The sequence below is a fragment of the Sander lucioperca genome, chromosome 14, assembly GCF_008315115.2.
Source record: "Sander lucioperca isolate FBNREF2018 chromosome 14, SLUC_FBN_1.2, whole genome shotgun sequence".
Lineage (NCBI taxonomy): Eukaryota > Metazoa > Chordata > Actinopteri > Perciformes > Percidae > Sander > Sander lucioperca.
In genome coordinates, this window is record NC_050186.1 from 6,703,108 (window position 1) to 6,726,728 (window position 23,621).

The window sequence follows — 23,621 nt, forward strand, 5'->3', positions numbered from 1 at the left end:
GATGTATAGATTGCGATCATAATAAGACCTCCAGACGCTCAATAAACGATGCTTCATTATTCTTCTTTATGACCCGCGATCAATTGCAGACAAAGCGATCAATTGCATACGTCGTGCCGACGTATGTGTGCTTACTGGGAAGACGTAGATGTGACGTGAGCAACCTGTCTGAAAGTTGAAGTCTTCTGGTAGCTGTGCCAAGAGAAATCTCAATCATTCAGACGGAGAGCGTAGGTATATGTAAGGAGATAACATAGACACAGGCTAATTATTGATCACTAAAATGATAGTTAACATTAGTAATTAAACTTAAACAGCTAATGGAAGTCCAAACTGCCTGCAAGCGTCTCCTGTACTATACGGTAATTCCTCTACTATGAGACAGTAAGTCTCGTGGTTATGACCCAATCGTTAGCCTATTTTTACAAAAACGCCTGCTACGGAGCCATAACGTGAGATACAAGATAATGGAGCCTTTCATACATTGTCGTTTTTCTTTAGAAATAAACAATGGACAAATAAAGTCTTTAAACGCTTTCAGATTTAAAGTTATTCGCTGTCAGTATGACATCAAAAATGAATGGCAGTCAATGGAATGCTAACGGTGGGTGAGTGCTTGTTAGCATCAAAATGGCGCCATAGGAGGTACGCGTTGTGGAGAGAGGCTTACCCCTTTGGACTATACACACACACACCCACACGCGCCAAAACAAAAAAAGTTGCAGGCTTGGGGCGCTTGGAACGCTCACCTTGTTGAGCGTGCGCCCCATGTACTAAGGCTCAGTCCTTGCCGCAGCGACACAGGGTCCGATTCCGACCTGTGGCCCTTTGCTGCACGTCATTCTCCCCCTCTCTCTCTCTCTCCCCCCTTCCATGTCTTTAATATTCCTCTCAAATAAAGGCCTAAAATTCCCCAAAAATAATCTTAAAAATAAAAAATGAATACAAGTTGCAGGCCTGATGGTAATGTTAGCTCGTGTGCGATGTGGCCGACAGAACATTATCCTGAGTAAGGCAAAACTACTGTCTGTGGGCAAAACGCACAGAAAGTCAGTCTTACAGTTCGTTGTCAGTCCAGGAAACAGAGCTCAGACACGAAAAATGAAACCAGACGCCAGCTACGGCAAAGTCCTCCTCGACCTGGGAACACACCGCCGTCCTCTCCGATCTGAAATGGCGTCCTCCAAATCAGCTACTCTCTGCCGTTAGCTCTAGCTTTAGCCAGACACACTAGCATAGTACATAGCACAGCTTGGTCCACTTAGATCTTCTCTAAGCTAACTATTCCAGTGTTTCTAAATGTTTCTTAGCGTTTTTTCTCTTCTCGGTTTGCGATTGGTCCGTGTAACGCTTATCAGTTCAATTTTCTAAGCACAAACAGACATTTGGAAAAACAGGAAAGTGGGTTAAAATATATTTTTCATTTTTTTCCACCTTGACAAATTAAAAAATTGGATCTTTAAACTGTTTTTCCAATTTTCTGTTTTTAGCCTATTCACAGGATCAGAAATTTAGAAAATTACAAAATTGCGTCTGGGCTCCAATTATTCAATACTGCAATGATATTCTCTCCCTCGTTCCACCTAGCTACCAACGATTGGTTGGCTATTATCGTGGGTGTGTCTGGATGTGTTCATAGTTATCTTGGGTGTGTCTGGATGTAATCTGGACGAGGCAGATTAAGCCAAATGTGTAGCCTAGCCTACTATGTGGAGTATGCAGATCATAAACTGCATATAGACCAAAATGAAAGAGCCAGTCAAAGCAAAATCATACAGCAGAGCGCAAGTGGGTAGAAGTTCATTCTAGAGTTAATCATCTCATAAAATCACTCTTATCAGAGATGGCAAATGAAGACCTGATTGACATGGATGATCAATGTACTAAATATAGATATAGACACTAGGGGATCTTGATTCAAGTCTGTGCTGGATATTGACAAGCGTTTCACCTCTTGGTGAACACTGAATGTGCTCGAGTGGGGGGCGGGGCGTAGCTAGGTGGAACGAGGGAGAGAATATCATTGCAGTATTGAATAATTGGAGCCCAGACGCAATTTTGTAATTTTCTATATTTCTGACCCTTTGAATAAAAACATAAAATTGGAAAAACAGTTTAAAGATCCAATTTTTTTATTTGTCAAGGCAGAAAAAAAAATGAAAAATTGGATATTTGAACCCATTTTTCTGTTTTTCCGAATGTCCTTTTGTGCTTAGAAAATTGAACTGATAAGCGACCGCGATTCTCTCCTCTCTTCTTCTGGTATCTCCGCTTCGTCCGTCCGTCCACATTTTAAAACCCCGCCCACTCACAGATGACAGATGACTGATAACAAAAGTAACCAATCAACATAATACACTTCAAAATAAGGCACAATACATGTAAATATTATTCAGTTTACACCACTGTTAATCTTCAAGACCATTTATAACTGTTTATTTTAACTTCTAACTTTTAACGTCTTTCACTACACTTACATAGGCTAATGATTAATTCATAACTAAAGTATGCTAATCTCTCAGTTAACCATTTTTATTTCTCTTTTAAACTATATTACTTTCAGTAAATTCACTTAAATTACTGACATAACTTTTTTTTTCTACACTATACTTAATGTAGAAACTAACTGGTTTTAATCCCTTGGTTTTACACCAGGGCTATGATGACATTTACTCTCTTACTGGGATGTTTTTTGGACCGATTGTGGCAGAATTGCTGTGGACAAAGTAACATTACACGCGGCGATACACTGGTAAGAGCAAATTAGGTTTAACCATGTATCCAGCTAATTTAAATAGCTCACGTTACTGTATTGGGTCAACAGTTAACTTCAAATGTTGTTGCAAATGTTCCACCAGAACAAGTTCCTCCCTGAGACTATTTAGCAGAGCCACCATCGCTGCGTCCGGAGCTTAGCGCCGCCCAAGACCGTTGTGATTGGTTTAAAGAAATGTAAACAACCCAGAGCGTTTTTTTTTCTCCTATCCCAGAATGCATCTGTGGTGTAGCCAGACCTTACTCCACAGCACTGTGGAGATAGAGCTGGCAATGCTAGACCATGAATACCATGGAGCTCTGATGTTGTCCAAAAACTATTAAAAAGGTCCCATATTGTGAAAAGTAAGATTTCCATGTTGTTGTTTTGTTTTTATATAAAGCAGGTTGAGGTGCTATACTGTGAATGTTTCAAAAAGCTCAATCCACTGAGAAATGCCTGTATTTAGAAAATGCTACAGTGCCATTACAGTCATTCCCCGGTTGCAGTGATGGTGCAGAGACTCCGAGAGCGCAGGTGTGGAAGACCTGTAAACACTGACCAATCAGAGCAGACTGGACTTTTTCAGGAAGGGGGCTTAAAGAGACAGAGAGTTTTAGACTGAGGGGGAATAGAACACAGACAGACAGTATAAGAAATGTAAATACGTGTTTTTTGAACATTGAAGCATTTGTTTAGTTTCTTTATTCACACATAACAAAAATTTAAAAGATATATAATATAACAATATATAATTTGCAATGGAATGTTAAGGAGAATTGCCTAAAAACCCTCCAGGGGCTTAAAAAGTGGCCTTTTCCAGGCAGCACATTGCAGGAAATAACCTGTGCAATAACCTGTGTGTGCAATCAATAATTGCACACACATATCAAGAACACTAATTCATACTATATGCATGTAAACGCCATGTGACATGGCCTAAAGTCTTCACCGGACCAAAGGAGAAAATAAACGCACATAAAAAGAAAGAACACCATACAGGCAATAATCATAACAGGCCTTCAAACTTGTATGACAAAGTAAAAAGTGGTTAGTTATATATTCAGTCCATATGGAAAATATTGGTTGGTTATAAGAAGTAATGTCAGGGCTCTTTTAAACTGAAATGTAGACATATTCAAAACATTTAAAAAGGCAGAGAATTCCAGATTTTGGACCCTTGTAGAGTTTACTAAACTCATATTGGAAAGTACAGGAAATGTATGAAGAACATGTATGCAAACATGTCATGAAAAGGAGGAAGGGGTGTGTTCAAGGAACTATGAACAAATAAACCATTCTGGAAATGGTTCACTTAATAAAGCATGTAAACCCAGATATCAGTATGAACCTGAAAATGTAAAATAATATGGGACCCTTAAACCAAAAGTGCTGTCATCAGAATTCTCCTCACCAGAAAAAAACAATGTCAGTGAAAGAAGATGCTACAACCTGCAGCATGTTAAGGTTAAATAATTGCATTTATGCCAGCAGAGTTGTATTTTGCAATGTCATCAATGCAAGTTAGGGCGTGGCTGCAGAGGGCTCAGTGTTCATATGACATCATATGTACCCTAATTTTAGCCTGTCAGGAGATATTCCTCTAAGGTAGGCAGTCAGTTCTTCAGCAGCTCTAACAATCCTTAACCTGACCAAGGTTACCTAACCTCAATAACCCATAACCTGAAGGATTTGATGGGCAGAGTTTTTTTGTGAGAGTACACAGTGTGGGAGAACGTAATGCCTGTAAGACTGAAGTCAGGGCTAAAAAAAAATCCATTTCTCTATAATTATTGTGCACCAGCTGTATCAAGCTAGAAACAATTACTATAGATGTACGAGACCACATTTACTTCCACTAACCTTCACAGTAAATATGCACTGATATTCATGGTGATACTTCTGTGAGAAAGGTGTCGGCATAGGCGTGTGTGTGTGCGTGTGGGCGTGTGTATGTGTGTGTGGGGGGGGGGGAAATAAAGATGTGATTTCAAATGTCATGTCTTTTATGTAGATTTAAACGTAGGAGCTTGTGGCTTTAACAAGGTCTCCTTCTGTAATAGATTTGTTGTTCAGATGCACAGGGTTCCTTAAAAAAACATCCCACAAGTTGGTGATGTTTAGAATATGCAGAAAGTTTTGGACAATAAATACAGGAGAATAATTAAAAATAATGACGACATTTGCACCATAAATTGATGCAGAAAAGGCACAAACTGTTGCATATAAATTCACCAGAATGCAGGAAATGTGTTTGATGCTCACAATTTTCTGGCGGAGGACCCCCAGACACTTCATGATTACTTTTTTATCCCGTTTGAATTGAGCAATGAATTAGGCCTACACATACAGTGCTCAGCATAAGTGAATACACCATGCTAAAGTTGACTAAAAAGAGGAATAAAAAAATCATCTTATGGAAATTGATCTTAATGCCTTAATTAAAAAAACAAATGAGGAAAAAATCCAACCTGTTGGATTATGGTTATTATGGGATACATGGTTTTATTTCAGTTAGCCTAATAGCTGGTTTGATTTGCATTGAGAGATGATTTTATGGAAAGTACCCCATGCCAATCTCTAGGTATGGTGAAGGGTATGTGATGATGTGGGGGTATGGTGAAGGGTATGTGATGATGTGGGGGTATGGTGAAGGGTATGTGATGATGTGGGGGTATGGTGAAGGGTATGTGATGATGTGGGGCTATTTTAATTCCAAAGGCCAAGGGAACTTTATCAGATCACCCGACGTTAGCATCCCATTGACTGCCATTCATTTTGTCACTTTGACAGTGAATAACTTTACATCTGAAGCGTTTAAAGACTCTATTTGTCCATTGTTTATTTCTAAAGAAACACAACAATGTATAAAAGGCTCCATTACCTTGTATCTCATGTTATGGCTCCGTAGCAGACGTTTTTATAAAAATAGGCTAACGATTGGGTCATAACCACGAGACTTACTGTCTCATAGTAGAGGAATTACCGTATAGTACAGGAGAAGCTTGCAGGCAGTTTGGACTTATATTAGCTGTTTAAGTTTAATTACTAATGTTAACTAGCATTTTAGTGAGCAATAATTAGCCTGTGTCTATGTTATCTCCTTACATATACCTACGCTCTCCGTCTCTGCTAGATTGGGAATGATTGAGATTTCTCTTGGCACAGCTACCAGAAGACTTCCAACTTTCAGACAGGTTGCTCACGTCACATCTACGTCGTCTCTCCCAGTTGGAGGCTGCTCAGTAACGCTCAGCCATCACCGAAAAGTACTTCTAATATCCTTCACTGATCTCCGTCCAGAGACACAGGATCTGTTGGTCCAATCTTATATACTGTCTATGCTCACAGCAGATCTCCTCAAACCAATGGGTGACGTCACACACGCTCTGTCCATTAATATTTACAGTCTATGGTTTTAATTGACTAAGTGATTTTCAGTAAAATTCACAACATTAAATAGACCTCGTGCTTTTATTTTGAAACTCTGCAGTTGGGAGGCTGTATTGTACATCCGGTCTGACTCGACGCCTCAGAGCCTAGCGGTATATTGGGTTGCAGGCTTGTCGCAGTTTGACTCTGAACTAATTTCGCAAGCAGCCTCGCTAAAGAAGGAAGTGCAGCCATGGCGCAGGGGCTCAAAGACAGATTTAATAAGTTCCTCCATGAAAAGAATCTCATGACAGATGGGCTGGCAAAAGTCGAGGCGAGAACCGGAGTAAGCAGGACGTACATCGCTCTGGGTGAGTGTTGACAGGGGCGGGGATGGAAAAATAGATGAAACAGCGAGAGAACAAACGCACCTCAGAGGCAGGAGTCGGCTTCATTTACATTTCGTCATAACCCAACTAGAGAAATTAAACATGGTTCTTGATTTGGTCAGTAATAGCTCTTCATACACAGTCTATGAGTAATAGTAGAAGTTATTTATTTGAACTGGGCAGTAGGCTGTAATATATATTTGTGGGGTGATAAACATCTGGTGTGATTTGTTCCAGCTATCGTCGTCATCATCGCAGTGTACCTGGTCATTGGTTACGGAGCCTCCCTGCTGTGTAACCTCATCGGCTTCCTTTACCCAGCATACATATCGTAAGTGTCTTATTCTTAGCACTTCTGTCAAGGAGGGGCCCCACACACACACGCACACACACACACACACACAAATCCATTTTAAACTTTAAATGAGTTTAAAACCATTTTAAACTCATTTAAAATGTATTGCTTGGTTAAGGAAACTTAAATCTGTCCACTAAGTAGAGCTGCAAAGATGAATCAATCAACTGTTAAAGTGATCATATTATGCTTTTTGGCTTTTTCCCTTTCCTTTATTGTGTTATGTATCTTTTTTGTGCATGTAATAGGTTTACAAAAGTGAAAAAGCCCAAAGTCCACCCCCCAAAGGGACTTACCATCTCCAACAGAAAACACTGTTCACAAACTGCTCCAAACAGCTCTATTGTAGTCCAGCCTTTACTTCAGAGACAAACGTGGTCACTTTGGAACACACGTTATAATGCTCGCCTAGCTGCTAGCATGGCACGCCCTCATACTCTGCTTCTGACTGGCTAGTAGTCCTTACCTAGGTACTGTCAGGGCACGCCCTCATACTCTGCTTCTGACTGGCTAGTAGTCCTTACCTAGGTACTGTCAGGGCACGCCCTCATACTCTGCTTCTGACTGGCTAGTAGTCCTTACCTAGCTACTGTCAGGGCACGCCCTCATACTCTGCTTCTGACTGGCTAGTAGTCCTTAAAGAAAAGAGGAGCTGCAGCAATGTGCAGTACAACAGACAGAAATATGGTGTTTTTTATAAATTAAACCATGTAAACCTATTCTGATATAACCTCTAAATACAATAATGAACCTGAAAATGAGCATAATATGAGCACTTTAAATTAATCGGTTTGAGTAATTTTTTTAATGAAAAATATCGGAATACTTTATTGATCCCATCAGGGAAATTATAGTTATATATATAGTTGCAGTTGCTCACAGTCAAATTCAAGGTAAAATAAGAGTAATAAAAGAGCAAGTCAATAATGATTATGTGCTTATTATGCTTCATCGAGTGCTTCCGGGATGACGTACATTTGTCGTCCAACTCGGAAGATAGCATCATCCTGGTTCCCTTGACAAATAGCCAGTGGGATTTTGGATTACTGCAGAAAATAAGCTCTGTGGCCAACCAAAGTTCATGCTACTCCAGAGTTTTGTCCAGCAAGATAATCTTCACAAATGAACTCCACTTCTATGATTTCAGAAGTGTAAACGCAATCACCAGAAGCGAAGAGCTAACATTAGGTTATAAAACTACACCACAGTAGCATGACAACGCCACCACCCAAGGGAGTAGGTTTAGTTTCAACATGGGGGTGCCTATTATAACCGGGGGCTCTGGGGATTGTCCCCCAGAAAAGTTTCAGCATCAAACACTTTATTTCCTACACTCTAAGAAATAAATCCGTAAAATAACAGAAAGGTTCTGGCAGCTTGTTACCTGGACTTTGCCTCGGAAGTAAAAATGAGAAGAATATGTGTACCTACAGTTAAAATACGCAACATTTTCTGTTAGGCCTTTATAAAATTCTCTCATTCAAAGCTGCTCAGTTAGTAAACTTCTGAAAACGTAAAAAAAAAAAAAAAAAACTTCAGAAATGCTGAAAAAAAGCAACAAAAACATTGGAAAAAGTGCACAAAGGTCCAAAAAAAAGCGACAAACGTCAACAAAAGAAGTGACAATGTGGACATAAGCTCCACTTCAAGACAATCATATTTTTGAGGGGGACAACGTATCCCTTTGCATCCACCCTGAAATCTATGCCCATGCCGACACCTCTAGCTTCCAGCTGATTTCACGTGTTCGCCATGATGGCGTTTGTAGTCTCATTTAACCCCTTGCTAGCAGCCGCCTTTTTTAAGACACGTACAACCTTTAAAATTCAAGAGTTGGTACTGACATGATTCATGTCGTAGAACAAAGTGGTAAACTCTCCTAAGCTTGTGTTAACCACAGACCTTATTTCCGCCATGTGACCAAAAACTCATGGGCTTTGAGACGAGGGAACTGGAAGTGCAAAAATGCTGACTCATTGACGACTCATTCCTGCAGCGCTCTATTGGCATGAGTGTAACAAAGACAGTATTTCCCCAGCGTAAAATAAAAAAGAAATAAAGAGTCGGGGCGGCCGTTAGATCACCTGGTAGAGCGTGCGCCCCGTGTAGGCTCAGTCCTTGCCAGTGGCCCGGGTTAGAGTCTGACCCGATGCGCTTTGCTGCATGTCATCCCCCTCTCTCTCCACCATTTCCTGTCTCTCTTCAGCTGTTCTAAATAAAGAAAAAACATGTATATTTATAATATTACTTTATAATTATTTATTTATTACTTTATAATTATATTAATAATAAATAAAAAAGGAAGGGAACCAAAACCAAGAAAACAGCAGAAAACAATGAACACTTGCTCTGTGTTTGTTAATGTGTGTGTGTGTGTGTGTGTGTGTGTGTGTGTGTGTGTGTGTGTGTGTGTGTGTGTGTGTGTGTTCAGGCCGGACTTAAACATTGCTTTCCTAACTTTGTAAAACAAAATGTAACCAATCAAACAAATATACATTTAATGAATTGTTATTAATCATTACAATAAGACTGCACCAGCAACTTGGGGGGGTGGGGGAGTATCTTCAAAATTAACAGGAATCACAATTCAACTGTAAACTTTTTAAATGCAGCAACACATTGGTCAAAACTTAAACAGGAATTTAAATTCCAGCATAGATTATGATTGGACCTATCAGGACTGTGTGGGCGTGGTCAGACTGATTGATGGACATCTTCCCAAGTCTCATTTGCTTTGTTGCATCTGTTAGGGCGGGACAAATGACACCTCTGCCATTCTTATTGGTAGAGGATTTGTGACCTAATACATTTCCATCCAAGCTCCGGCCCACCTTCAACCTGTGCAGAGTTTAATCAGCCAGAAGAACTGAAAACACCTGTGTGGGTGTTCAGAGGCTTTGAAGGCTCAGATAGTGAACAAGTTTGAACCTGAGTAGGTGTATTGAATACAGCCCTGCCCTTTGATGTTACATCACTAAAGACTCCAGAGTAAGACCAACCCTGCTGGGCAGTTGTGTGCAAGGTTCCCAGATAATAGGCTTGTTGGAGATGAGCGTCGCCTCGCCTGTAAAGTGGAAGAGAGCAGGCGGCAGCAGCCGGGGCGGGGACAACAAGCCGCGGTACAGTCTGACAGTTTCCAGCTGTTTCCAGCAGCCTTCAGGCTGAACAGGAAGTCACAGAAACACTCACATCCTGTTAGGTCCTATTCCGATTTAATAAAATGTTATCAGACCCATATATCAGCCTGTACACAGTCTCCAGTTGTTTTTATTATGACAGAGTAGCTCTCAAAATGCTCTACATGTGATCTGTTACTGATAATAACAGACTGGAGATGATCTGTCATCTGATCAGATTTAGTCTCTCTGACTTCTAAATGTCACTATCAGCCACACTACATGTGTTCTTATAGAATAAGCCTTTAAATCAGACAAAAAGCAATTAAAATCCCTCTGATTCAAAACCAATAAAAAGTTGATATAAAACGTCATCATGTTGAGTCGATTCTGAACCAATCAGCTGTTAGATCAGCTGAGAGCCAGGCGTTTCCCATCATGCCCTGGGTCTTGCAGTGGGTGGAGAGCAACTGTGGCGCCTGGCTCTATAACCTGCGGCCGCCTTGATCTCGTGAGTTATCGTTTCCCATGTGCATGACGTCAGACCAAGTCGGGATCAAGTCGGACACAGATCTACCCAGCATGCATTGGACGCTGATTGCCAATGATCGATTCTGCGCAGGCCTGGCTCATCTCCATCGAACTTTCTAACATGTGAAGCAAACTGTTTTTTGTCATCTTTTCTTATCATCTCTTACTGGATCCTCTGATTGATATTGGGTTGGAATGACAAACTGCCCTGTCCCTAAAACAATTACCATTATTCAGGAAATTAAGACTACATCTACACTACTACGTTTTGGTTTAAAAAGGAATATCTTCTGCTACGTTTCCCCCTCTCATTCCCCCTGCTCTGGCGTTTCCCCCTCTCATTCCCCCTGCTCTGGCGTTTCCCCCTCTCATTCCCCCTGCTCTGGCGTTTCCCCATCTCATTCACCTTTGACAACACCGACACTGATGCCAACGTTTCTCCTCCTGATTGGGTCTTATCGGTCACGACGTCTCGTTCTCTGAGACTAAAGCTACTAATGTTACCATGGCAACTACCAGCAGTGGGCGGAGTCTACACGCTGCCTACTGTTTATGTCCAGTATACCAGAATGTTGATGAGATATGAGGTTTGGGCGTGTTAGTTTAAACAGAGATCAGTTCTTCTACTGGAGATAAAAACACTTGGTGCACGGAGATCACTTTTGGATCAAAACTCAAAAAAACAACCAAAAACGTAGAAATGTAAATGTAGCCTAAGTGTCTCTTGATTTGTGCATAGGGCCGCTGGCAAGGTGTCCCTTATTTTTGCACATTGAAGGTGGCGACCATAGTAACCACACTGCTGTGAAACTAGAGACCTTAGTATTTCTTCACTGTTCACATGCTCCAACATCTTTTCCTGACTGATATATAACTTGTGGCACCCAGACAGCCTAACCTTTCCCTCCGGGGCCGGTACGCCGAGTTTTGAAGGCAACAGACGGGAGTGTTGAGAGGATCTTGCGGACAGTTGAGCCGTTTGTCAGTTCTGGTAGTTGGACTATTAAAGCTGGCAGTGTGCTGTACTTAAACACCATGGGAGCCTGTGACTGAAACAGAGAGGAGCTTTTATACGGCGACACACAGGCCTCAGGGAGAATAGAAATGCATGATAAAAAGACTGCTATTAGAAACAAACTTCAAGCGAAAAACTAAATACTGCTTACTGATAACCATTATTTTAATAATGCCGCTGTGTTTTTGACAAGAGGGAAGGTTAACCATAACCAACAGGAACTAGAGAACAGGAAACCAGCGTGTGTCTCTGTAACTCTGTATGTTGTATACTTGTAACTATTAATATGGGCTCTGTTGAAACAGCACACTTGGTGTTTTAAATAGCCGTGTTAAGAAGAACAACCTTTGTAAGGAATTTAGGGACTTATTTTAGCAAAATAACAAATGGCACAAAAACATTGGCCTATAAAAAGTCAGAAAAAATTCAACCCTTTTTATTATCGTACACTTACTCAAAGTAGATGTAAATACTCTAATAATAATGACGAGAATAATGAAATGGATATTTGTACATGTCTACAGTTGGCATACTAGTTATGTCCATCATATAATTGAGTCTAAATATAATTAATAGTCACAGTGATGGTACAAAAGTATAATGTGTCTGATGCAATAAGACATGTTCTGCTTGTCTGCTTCCACTGTTACACATCGCTGTCCTGTTACATAACTGTCTAATCGCAATATTTTTAGGTCATAGCGTTTTTTTTCTTTAGTCGCAATGAACACTAACATTACCTAAGGTTTGACTGTTTATGATAGATATGCCAAATTGTAATTATATAAGTGATTATTGGTCGGACTGTTGAGCCCACCATTACCACCCACCACCTTTTTTTCAGAGGACTATATCATTTTATTATTATGTAAATTGTTAGGTGTTGACACGCAACACAAATGAAAAAATCATAAGTAAAGAAACAGTGATGACCATTTTGCCACGTAGTTTTGCCAATAGGGATGACTATTTTTTTCCGCTTTAAAACGCCTCGTTCTGCAAAACGTTACGTTATCTGGTCATATAACAGTGATATAGAACCAAAAGATGTATCCTGGGATTCACTCAGAACTTTTAAAAACAAAGTAATAAATAAATACATATTTGTAAATTTGACTGAAAGAGACTATATTGTTAATCGAAATTATTTCTGAGACAGTTAATGTACAGCAACATTTGGAATTGTTCCAGCTCTAGCGGCGCTTTCTTATAGTACGTGTCCAAATACACGTTTTCACGGATGGGATTGTCCCGCTTCCCAGCATTGCACGCTATTGAGCTCGCCACCATTTTCTCTTCACTGACCACTGACAAGCAAAGAAAACAGATTCCGCCCTCCTACAACTGCGATGCCTGCACCTGATTGGACGAACGCGTCACGTGGGGCTGGCTGCTCCCGAATTTCAAAACCGACCATAATGGCGGCTCGTTCAGAATGCGATCTCTTATTTTACGAAAATAGTTCACTGAAACGTGTTTCTGAAAACATTTTAAGCGAGAAATAGGCCATGCAGTTGCTGAATCTGTCTTCATGTCAGATCGACAAACACAGGACTTTCACCCAGGAGACCGGGGTCCCGTTTGAAAAGAAAAGGAAACTTTTGGGAACAAACGGAGCTACGTCACGTGGTAACCTTCAGGAAGGGAAGTGACGTCTGATTGGAACCCAAACCTCCATCTTTTTATCAACTTAACTCAGTAGTTTTGGTGTCTAAACCTAACCAAACTGGGACCGTTTCGCAACGTTAACCACGTGTTTAAAACCGCCACCGTTACCTTCTCTGGTGTAGATATGAGGTCATATTTCCTGCCACCACTAGGGCCGCTAATTTATGAAACGCTCCTGTGGGTCGTATTAGAGAGGAGGAACAAACGACCGATATGGTTGTATGGTTTGGAGGGGGGGGTTGTGCCTTCAAATGGCTGCAGGGAGTTAAAGGGCAACTCCAATTACACACTTTATGCTCCGTTTCATGGATACTACTCGGCCCAAGCAAACAGTGCTATAATGTCTTCTGTGGCTCCGGGAAGCTTGGTAAATTCTGAGAAAATAACCCTGATGATGTCATAGTGATGTCATGTCAAGATTGAGCGTGGAGACACATAATAGGAAGCCTGTGTTACAACCTGGAGATACACACGCACACAGCCTGAAAGATGATGGGTAATGTGGTCAGCTTTCACTTCACCCACATCTCAAAAGGAGTTTTTAATCAGTAACTATCAAGGTCATAGTTAACGCTGAGTCACCCGCGGTCCCTTGTCAGTCTGCAAACTGTGCGGTAGTGCTGTGGAGTACACCTTTATTTACCTTTCAGAAACATCCCAGGAATGTTTAGTTCAGCACAGCGTGTCACTGAAATTGGTACTGCAATGGAAATGAACATTTGATGCTGCCCTAAATGTGTCAACTGGTTCGAGAGCTTTTTTAATCTTTTACTTCAGTCATTTATTAATATGACATTATACAGCATGATACCATGATCGCAAAACCAAATTATGATCAGATAATTCATCACATGATTCCCTCATTCAATCATCTCATGATCAGATAAGGGAAGTTACTGTCAGGAGCAAACCAACTTGTCTTTGCACTGCCTTATTTTAAGAAAGAAGCTCTTTCTTAATCTTCCTCTATGAGGAAAATCTATTTCTTTGCCAGCAGTGTAATGTGATGTGCTTTGGCTGTTAAATGTGCCACTGCAGATGCTTACAGTTTCCAGTTTGCTGGGGACATAATGTATTACAGAAACTTCTTAAGTCTGGAGTTAAGACAAGAAGAGTCTCAGTTAGGATTTTTCCCAATTTGGTATTACAGAAACAAATCCTAGCTAACTTTAGGAATCCCATCTTATCTCAGGTTAGAAAATCCTAAATACTCGATCCAACATCGCTTATCAACTTACAGCGTATGTAAACGTTACGTAGCAACTCATGCCACTACTAACATCTCGCCGAGCTAAACTTTTCAATTGTAACTGTGTTTGCCATTGAAGCATAAATTCAAACTAGGGATGCCAATTTAGGTTTTTATTTCTTAACGATAGCTGACCCTCTTTGACCGATCATCTGTTAACCAACAGTCAGCTGACAGCTTGTTGGTCGCAGGTTTGGACATACTTTCTGCGCGTCTGTGGACAGCTGTGGACTGGTACTGGTCACGCAGCCACATTGTTGCGTGTATGCATTTTTGTGGACACATGCAGCCGCTTTCCCAGAATGCATCCACTTTCACTTCGGCACGGCCGGTTCAAATCCGCAGCTGTCCGGATGCTGAATGTATGTTGGAGCCTTTCTCCTCCCCATCCACCGACGTGGGCGCAAGTGACACAAACTTAGCAGGAAAAAAATGTAAAGACAGCTCAACAGTTATCTTAAAGTTCGGAGAGTTAAAGATTCTGGGAAGTTGTTTAATGCACTTTTCCTATTTTTAGTTAGGATCGACTTAGGAACTGTTTACCTGTTATGGCTTTTTTCCTAAATCAGGTCTTAACCCCTTATTACCATGGATACCAAACAGTTAAGATAGGAGCTGCAAGATAAGAAAAAAGAATCTGTAGTACGGCCCCAGGACTCACACAGGATGTTGATGGTTTCAGCTGAATGTTCTTAGTGAGATGAGGGTAACCAGTGTTTGGTTGTTGTGTACTATAAGCATGCACGCAATATTGTGTATCCACAGTAAAGAGAGTGGATTCTTTCTTTGAACAGACCTACATGCAGATGCAGAGGCACAGGTGTGGATGATAAATAACTTGCCAGTGCTGTGACTCGAGGTCTTGTTCACAGTAGAAGAGTAGAGAGGGAGGGGGCCGAGGCTGGAAGCTGCTCTAGTTTAGTTTGTGCAGAGGATCAGTGTTACAGTATATGCCTCTGTTTGACCACAGCAGTGAGACTTTAAAGCAGGCAGGGTTCAACCAACAGCTGAATGTGCAGCTGTTATGAAAGTCATATCATAGTTTGTGTAGATGTTTCTGAGAGTCTGTCTAAAAAACGGTGGCAGCCTGTTAAGCCCAATGTGTGGTCCTGCGGTAAATAGACGCCGTAGGTACGTGGAGACACGGACCCTAGCCTGACGTGCACCTCTCGCAAAATGTAACTACACGCACGTCGCTCGGCCATGGCTTGGTAGCGTAGCATTTCCCCCCCGACTCATTTCCTGGTTCTCCTTCTCCATCAACAACATGAAATCAAGGAGAGGGTTAACTTCTCCTGCTCCAGATTTCCCACCGTGGTCAGAAAGAACAGGGGAGACACTGTGTTTCTCTCACTATGACTCTAGAGTCACTACTCACTCTGAAGATAAAAAAAAACACACACACACGTTTCACTATCTTTGTGGGGACCAGTCATTGACATAATGCATTCCCTAGCCCCTTACCCTAACCTTAACCATCACAACTAAATGCCTAACCTAAACCCTAACCATAACCTAATTCTAACCCTAATCCTAAAACCAAGTCTTAACCCTCAAACAGCCCTTTAAAGTTGTGGGGTCCAGCATTTTGGCCCCACAAAGCTGTCCGGACCCCACAAGTATACTGTATTCCCGGTTTTTGGAACCCACAAATATAGTTAAACACGAACACACATACACACACACACACGTCGGCCATCTGGTACTCAAACCTGTGAGACTGACATACTGCAATTTACAGTTGACATGAGAGGAACGATGCTGAGGTTCAATTTAAACCAGGAGAATGTCACAGTTTGGAGAATTGCAGGTTAGGACTCCAGTGAAATATTGAGGAAAAAATAAACTCACAGTCAGTTCATTCCAAAAAAGCAGGAAAAAAACAGGGACACTAGGAAACAGGCAGAGCTTCTTGGCACCAAGTGACGACGAACTGACAGCAGACAGAGGGAGCACACAGACTGAATTCACAAGGCAACGAGGGAGGAAACGACAGACAGGTGGCAGGAGGGCTGATGAACAGGTGAAACGCATCAGGGCGGGACATGCCAATCACAAAGGGAAAACGCACAAGACAGGAAGTGAAACAAGACACGACACAATGGGAAATGAACCTACAAAATAAAACAGGAAACTAAACAAAACCCAGGATGTACAGGCATAGATAGCATGGGAAAAAATCTGTGATAATAACACATAATAAACTTACAAATACACAATCACTTCTGTACAAATGTATACAAATCTGTAGGAGGCAGACAGACTAAACTAACTCAGTCAGGAGTTCTGTTCTGTCAAAGAAGAAGAGTCCTTGCTACAGATGAAACATTGGAAGAACTTTCATTTCAGAAAAGATTGATTCTTTGGATGTCTGCGAAGGGCAGTTGTCCTGTAAACATCGTAGAGAAGAAGTGTCCTGAGCAGAAAAGCGGCAGCATTGGCTCATTGAGTTGCATGATGTTGGGGAGGGCTCGTCGGTTAGTAACAGCTGTATGTTGTAAGGGTTTGACTGCGGCAGCGGAGATTGTGTTCTGCTTCCCATCTCTCACCAACAGTCATTTAGTTAGTCTTTCATCACTTCAGAGGTGACAGATGAGTTCAACTTCAATTCAGTCTCATTTTGAAAAATCTTTCTTTCTTTCTGGTCTACATATCCCTGCCTCTGCTGAATTATTTTTATCCCGGGTGGGGAGAAAATGTACCCCCCTCAAAGTGATTAATGCTACTTCACCAATAGACCATATAAATACCTAAAATAGAAGTATTTTAAACTAAGTAAAGGGCTGTCTATGGTGCCATAGAAAGATCAAATCGGAGCAGCAGTTGCTGGTTGTATTTAGCCTCTACAGAGCTCCAGGACCCCGCCAACAGGTGACTGTGAGCCGGCTACAGGCACCGCCAGATGATGGTGCTTTCAGGGGCCGTGGTAGTGGAGTTTAGACAGAAAAAGTGAGCATCATGCGGCCATGACAGTTAAGTTTAGGCACCAAAACGACCCGTTAAGTTTAGGAAAAAGATCTGGGTTTGGATTAAAACTCCCGAGGAACGAATGAGAGTTTGCTGGGTGAAAGTATTTTGTTTTCACTGTGAAGTGAACTCTGCTCTCCGACTTAAAAGCGCTGTGTTTCACGTTGACACCACGTTGTGTTATTTCATTCTGAGATTATTTTCCGTTGGATATTGAAGTTCATAAATAAGTGTTTTGGCATGGCTGGTCGAGTGGCTCTATATCCATGGTGGTATTAGAAGGGGGATTTCATTCTTGCATGTTTTGTTTTGTTGAATGATCAAAAAACATCCCCCCCTCTGCTTTTTTCACAAATGGCACCCTGTGGACGACCACATGCTGGGCGACATTTTCAAGAGTGTGGTTAATGTTGACTTGACCATGTTGTTCTTCTCTCTTTCCAGGATTAAGGCCATTGAGAGTGCCACCAAAGAAGATGATACCAAATGGCTGACCTACTGGGTGGTGTATGGACTCTTCAGCGTGGCAGAGTTTTTTGCTGATATCTTCCTCTCCTGGTTCCCGTTCTACTATATGGGAAAGGTAATCCAGCCGGTGTATTTTCTGTGTTTCAGTCAATGTGTTGTGCTGACAAATTGATTCATAAAACTACTGATACATGGAGTTGAGTGGGCAGCATTCCCCTGTTGATCCTGATATCCTACCTGGGAGCCGGAGCCGGAACCACTCACTGCAGTGTTCATGTTAAACAAAAACGTCTATCTCTGTAGCGCAGCTAAGTGTGCCTGGAGTCTGACAATGGACTCTGACCATATTGAGCACCGCTTCACACTGTGTGTGTGTGTGTGTGTGTGTGTGTGTGTGTGTAACTATGTTCGTGGGGTCCAAAAACTGGGAATACAGTGTACTTGCGGACAGCTTTGTGGGGCCAAAATACTGGACCTCACAACTTTAAAAGGCTGTTTGAGGGTTAAGACTTGGTTTTAGGATTAGGGTTAGAATTAGGTTATGGTTAGGGTGAGGGTAAGGGTTAAGGTTAGGCATTTAGTTGTGATGGTTAAGGTTAGGGTAAGGGGCTAGGGAATGCATTATGTCAATGACGGGTCCCCACAAAGATAGTGAGACGCACTGTGTGTGTGTGTGTGTGTGTGTGTGTGTGTGTGTGTGTGTGTGTGTGTGTGTGTGTTTTCTCTCAGTTCTTAGCAGAGAAAACTAATCAACATGTGGAGGGCGGAGCACCCTGAGCCTGTGTTTGCTTTCAGGGACGGGCCATGTATGTGATAATCAGAGAGAGAGAGAGAGAGAGAGAGAGAGAGAGAGAGAGAGAGAGAGAGAGAGAGAGAGAGAGAGAGAGAGAGAGAGAGAGAGAGAATGTGAATGATTCAGATTGCAATCTGGCCTGAAAAGGCAAACCTCTCTCCATCATGGTTTCATTTTTTGTGTGTAAAATACTCAATAGCAATCCACAGCAAAATGATATGCTTATATATATATTCCGTTGTTACCCTTCACAATACAATAACAGCCCAGCTTAAATTCACTCAGCATTTTGCTAATCAGCAACTCAACAAAATCTAAACTAGTTTGACCTGTAATGTAACTGTGATGTCCCGTTTTGATGAGAGACTCTTGTCTTCTTTCCCAGGGCGCCTTCCTGGTGTGGTGCATGGCTCCGACTGCCGCCAACGGATCAGTCGTGATTTATAACCGGGTCATTAGACCATTTTTCCTCAAGAACGAAGCCAAGATTGACGACGTGGTGAAGAACCTGAAGGACAAGGCATCAGAAGCTGCTGACAAGTTCAAAGATGAGGGTGTGTGAAGCGACACGTTGTGTAGTGTTTACTGTAACTACTGGAGTTTTAAGTGTAAGGGGAACAAAAATGGATCACAAAAAAGTCAAACAACTGTATATGAAAATATAACATTAACAGTAGAATAGAAAGAGAAACAAGAGTGTGTAATAACCCACGGGTTAAACACTTTGGGACTTCCTGTACATTCTGCTCTTTGCACAAATCTGCAAATCTCAGAACTCAGTTTTTGGCTGACAGACCGAAACCTTCAGTGCGTTTACATCATGGATGTATTAAGAAAAGGTTTACGTGCACAGCAGTAACTGTTCAATGAATAACCGGGTTCTGCCGGTTCTCCCCGTATCCATGAGCGGGGAAGAATGGGAAGAACAACAGGAGTAACTCTACCTCCGGTACAGTAGGTGGCGCTCTGCCAACGCACAACTGGCTTTTTCTGCCGGTTGACTTATGTCAAAATTACACTGACCGGCCACTAAATTAGTAAAATGTAACAACTTAATGTTTCATTCACACACACTCTTGTCACAGCGTAGGAAAGCACAGTGCTCTCGCAGGACGACTGACAACTTGTTCGGCTCATTATATCTGTAACCCTCCCGGCCCAGCCCCAGAGATGGACAATCTGTTTAGCCATCTCCCGGTTTCCGCTGCTGCCTCAGCGGGGAGTAAAACAGACGGCCCGCTGATACTTTTGTTTTATAGTATCATAGCAATGACTACAACTACTACAACTACGAGAAGGGAGGGGCAGTTGAAACGTGCATACACTTAACCAGACCATGCTCCATTTAAGGTGTAAACATGCAGGAATCCCCCGGTTACTGAAGGAGTTCTCTAGGTCTGTTAACCGGGTTATGAGAACTCTGATTTTAACCGGGGTAAGGTGTTAACATGGCGTTTGAAAAATCTGTGTTTTGTATTACCTTAAAGGTGCACTATGAGTTCCTGCATGGTTTCAGCGCGATTTCATTTTTGTCTCAAATAGTAGGCATCTCTCCTTGATCTGCTAGCTGCCTGGCCCCTGAATACACTGTGAAAAAGCCCAGAGACAACACAGGGGTCGTAAACATCAAACAGACACTAGAGGCACAGGCTGTGCACCAAAATACAACAAACCACGTTCCAGCCAATCATCGACAAGATGGTTGGGGGAGGGGATGGGGGTTAGTGACAGTTAAGGCAGCTACACACAGAGCTGACGGCCGACCGTCGGCAGAAAAGCCAGTGTGACTGATCACTCTCCCCGAGTTGGTCCAAAAAGTGCCTCGGAACACACCGAAGAGACGAGACGTAATACGTCTCCATAACAGCAGGCGGCGCTAATCTGTATTGCCCAAAAAATTTAAACTGGCAGCTGATTGGACGAACGCGTCACGTCGGTCTACTTCCGGATTTTGGATTTTTCAACCGGCCATTACTGCTGACTCATATCGTACTAAAATAGTTCACCAAAACGTGTTTCTGAAAACATTTTAAGAGAGAAATAGGCCGTGCAGTTGCTGAATCTGTCTTCATTTCAGATCAACAAAGGTCAGTTTGAAAGATTTACGTCAGATTTTGAGAGGCTTAGGCTCACGGTCATCCCGCTCACCATTTCCGGGTGAGTACCGACTGCCCTGTCTCTGACTGAGCATGTCAGATCAGCCCAAACGAAGGCCGACAGCTCCTCGACTGACGACGGCACGGAACACACCGAACAGACTCGAGTCACTGACCTCACCAGACTGTCAGACGGACGATTATCGGCCCGGTGTGTAGCTGCCTTCAGTCAGTTAGTCATGACAGTTAGGGAAACATGGGGGGAGGGGCGAGCCTGCTCTGTTTTGTTTGGAATTTACTTGGAACGTCAACAGAAGTGACGTCATGCAGGAACTCATAGTGCACCTTTAACCCAAATATAATCGTTTTATTATAGTAGTAGTAGTAGTAGTAGTAGTAGTAGTAGTAGTAGTATTTAACTGCATGTAAACGCACTGACTGACGAATACAAAGAGTTGAATTTAAGACATTTTTATATTTATTTCATCTACAGTTTAGCTGATGTCAAGAAACTCAACATTTCCTGCGCCGATATTTCACATTAATTCAATTCAATTTTATTTATAGTATCAAATCATAACAAGAGTTATCTCGAGACACTTTCCAGATAGAGTAGGTCTAGACCACACTAAACAGTAGCTTAGCATCAAACAAAAAGGCCTCAAAGTAGAAGATCAGGGTGTTGGTAGCTATCCGACTCTACATAACAAACAAGCCATCTGACTTGTGTGTGTGTGTGTGTGTGTGTGTGTGTGTGTGTGTGTGTGTGTGTGTGTGTGTGTGTAATTTGTCCACAGCCAAGAAAGCCACAGCAAACATCATCTTTGAGGAGAAGAAGAGCTCCTAAGGCGGAGGCTTCCTGTCCCCAGCGTCTCTGGAGCCCACTCGGTTGCAGAGAGAAATGTTGCCTTGAAAATGTTTGTTTTGTATGCAATCTTAATCATCATCCAACCTGTATTAGATGTTATACATGTCACGTGGATCAATTGAAGCCATTTCCCAGCTCAATTTACTTATTTAACTTTGCCTTGTTGGATGGCTTTCAGAGAACTGTCTGCTGGCCCTGACGCGCTTTAGGAACCAAATAAAAAACAACTCAAGTGGTTCTTTGATTCTTTCACTCTCTCGTGTGTGATTAAACTGAAGAAAAGACTTGCTGTGAATAGTGTGCAGCATATTTACCCCAACACCTTCTTATAGACCAGGGGTGTCAAACTCATTTTAGTGAATGGGGCACATCTCCCATCTCCAGTGGGCCAGACCAGTAGACCTCTCCAGACAGATCAGAAACTTGATCTGCCAGAGTTTCTTGTCAGCTTGATGTTGAGAAACACTAGTTGCTTCTGCTCCGACAGCGTTCTAAGGCCGCTGTTGGAAAATAATCATGTTACGGACCTGGGAGAGAGGGGTAATATTTAGAGAAAAAAACTTTCTAAGATTACATTTGTAAATTTACAGAAAAAGAACTTGTATATTCTCTGAAACTAAAATGGTAAATTTGGAATTGGAATGAATTACTTCTACTGCAATTTTCACACTTTGCAAAGTCATCCAGGGCCGGTTCTGGCCCACGGGCCGTATGTTTGACACCCCTGTTATAGACATTTTCATTTACAGACATTCTAAAGTTTTTGTTTATTACTAAAAAAGTAGGTTAAGAAAGGTTGTTGCATTTCAGACTTTTGGAGTTGGGGCCTACTGTAAACGGCATTTACAATTTAAAGCCAAAAGACATTCTAGAAACATGCTGCATCTCTTAATGCTGAGAGGACAACAGAGACGGCTAATACGAGGTTCCACTGTAGAACAGACAACATCACTAAGGACATGTTGAGGGCTCCTATGTCAAATTCAGACAACAAATTAAGACTGCCACAAGCACATTAAGTTTTTCTCTGTTACTTTGGCACCATCTGCAAATGGCAATCAGTTTTCAGAAGCGTGTGAAATTCTCACGTCTATTCCCCATTTTCTCCTAATCCATGCATTTCGTGCTGCTGTCACACAGATTTCAAAGGTGTAATACAATTATCGTCAGTGATGCATCGAGTTAGCAAAATGGATCACACTGATTTTCTATTGAACCTTACTCTCAGACGTGTTCATTAACAATCTGTGTAAATGCTCATATGCAAAATACTGCAGCCGACATGACTTTGCAAACACAAATGTTGGCAACATCCTCAGAAATCTGTGCAGTTCATCACAAATATAGTGTACAAGTGCAGGTGCACTCCTTACAGGAGTTTTAGGTCGATACCACATGAACTTAGTCTGGATCAACGGAAGTACATTTCCAGGATAAAGCCTGATGTCCACTCTCTCTGTGTGTTGCCATTCTCAAAATCCCACCACCACGGAAAACAACAACAAACTTCAAGATACACGCTGAAAATGTCAAGTTTTAAGGAAAATTTGGATTGTGCAACAGGATGCGGGGTGCAAATGTTCCATCAAAACAAGTTCCTTCCTGAGACTATGTTGCAGAGCCAGAGTCAGTCTACGAAAAGTCTGTTCACTCCCTATTAAGCCCCATTGTACCGAATGTGGTTGCAGTTCCACCAGAGTTCCACTGGGGGTGATCACGGTCCAGTGCAAAATGAATAATGAATGGGAGTCTATGGAGCTAGACGGCTAAATGAATGGGAGTCTATGGAGCTAGACGGCTACATTTGTCTCTTTCGCCTGATTGTCTTTGAGAAATCTCAGATTTGATTGTAGTTTTTGCAAGTTCAACATGGATTATAGGTCGAAAGTTGAATGAACGAGTACTTATGTCCTTTTGATTTGTTACAGGTTGAGTCGTTGTTGCCCATAACACGCTAGCATTCTGCTAATGAATGCTGA

At 41.9% G+C, this 23,621-nt stretch overlaps 1 protein-coding gene across 1 annotated transcript; it reads left to right on the forward strand.

The window, feature by feature from the left end:
- Positions 1-6,257: 6,257 nt before the first annotated feature.
- Positions 6,258-21,894, forward strand: reep5 (receptor accessory protein 5). The gene is made up of 5 exons (XM_031282161.2): positions 6,258-6,498; positions 6,754-6,847; positions 17,862-18,000; positions 19,064-19,232; positions 21,572-21,894. Exons 1-5 carry the CDS (start codon positions 6,381-6,383, stop codon positions 21,619-21,621), a joined length of 570 nt encoding a protein of 189 aa, XP_031138021.1. The 5' UTR covers positions 6,258-6,380; the 3' UTR covers positions 21,622-21,894.
- Positions 21,895-23,621: the final 1,727 nt, after the last annotated feature.

Coding starts and splice junctions, on each gene's coding strand:
- reep5 (XM_031282161.2), top strand. CDS start 6,381: ATGGCGCAGGGGCTCAAAGACAGATTTAATAAGTTCCTCCATGAAAAG. Junction 6,499..6,753: donor CAGGACGTACATCGCTCTGG/GTGAGTGTTGAC, acceptor GATTTGTTCCAG/CTATCGTCGTCATCATCGCA. Junction 18,001..19,063: donor CGTTCTACTATATGGGAAAG/GTAATCCAGCCG, acceptor CTTCTTTCCCAG/GGCGCCTTCCTGGTGTGGTG.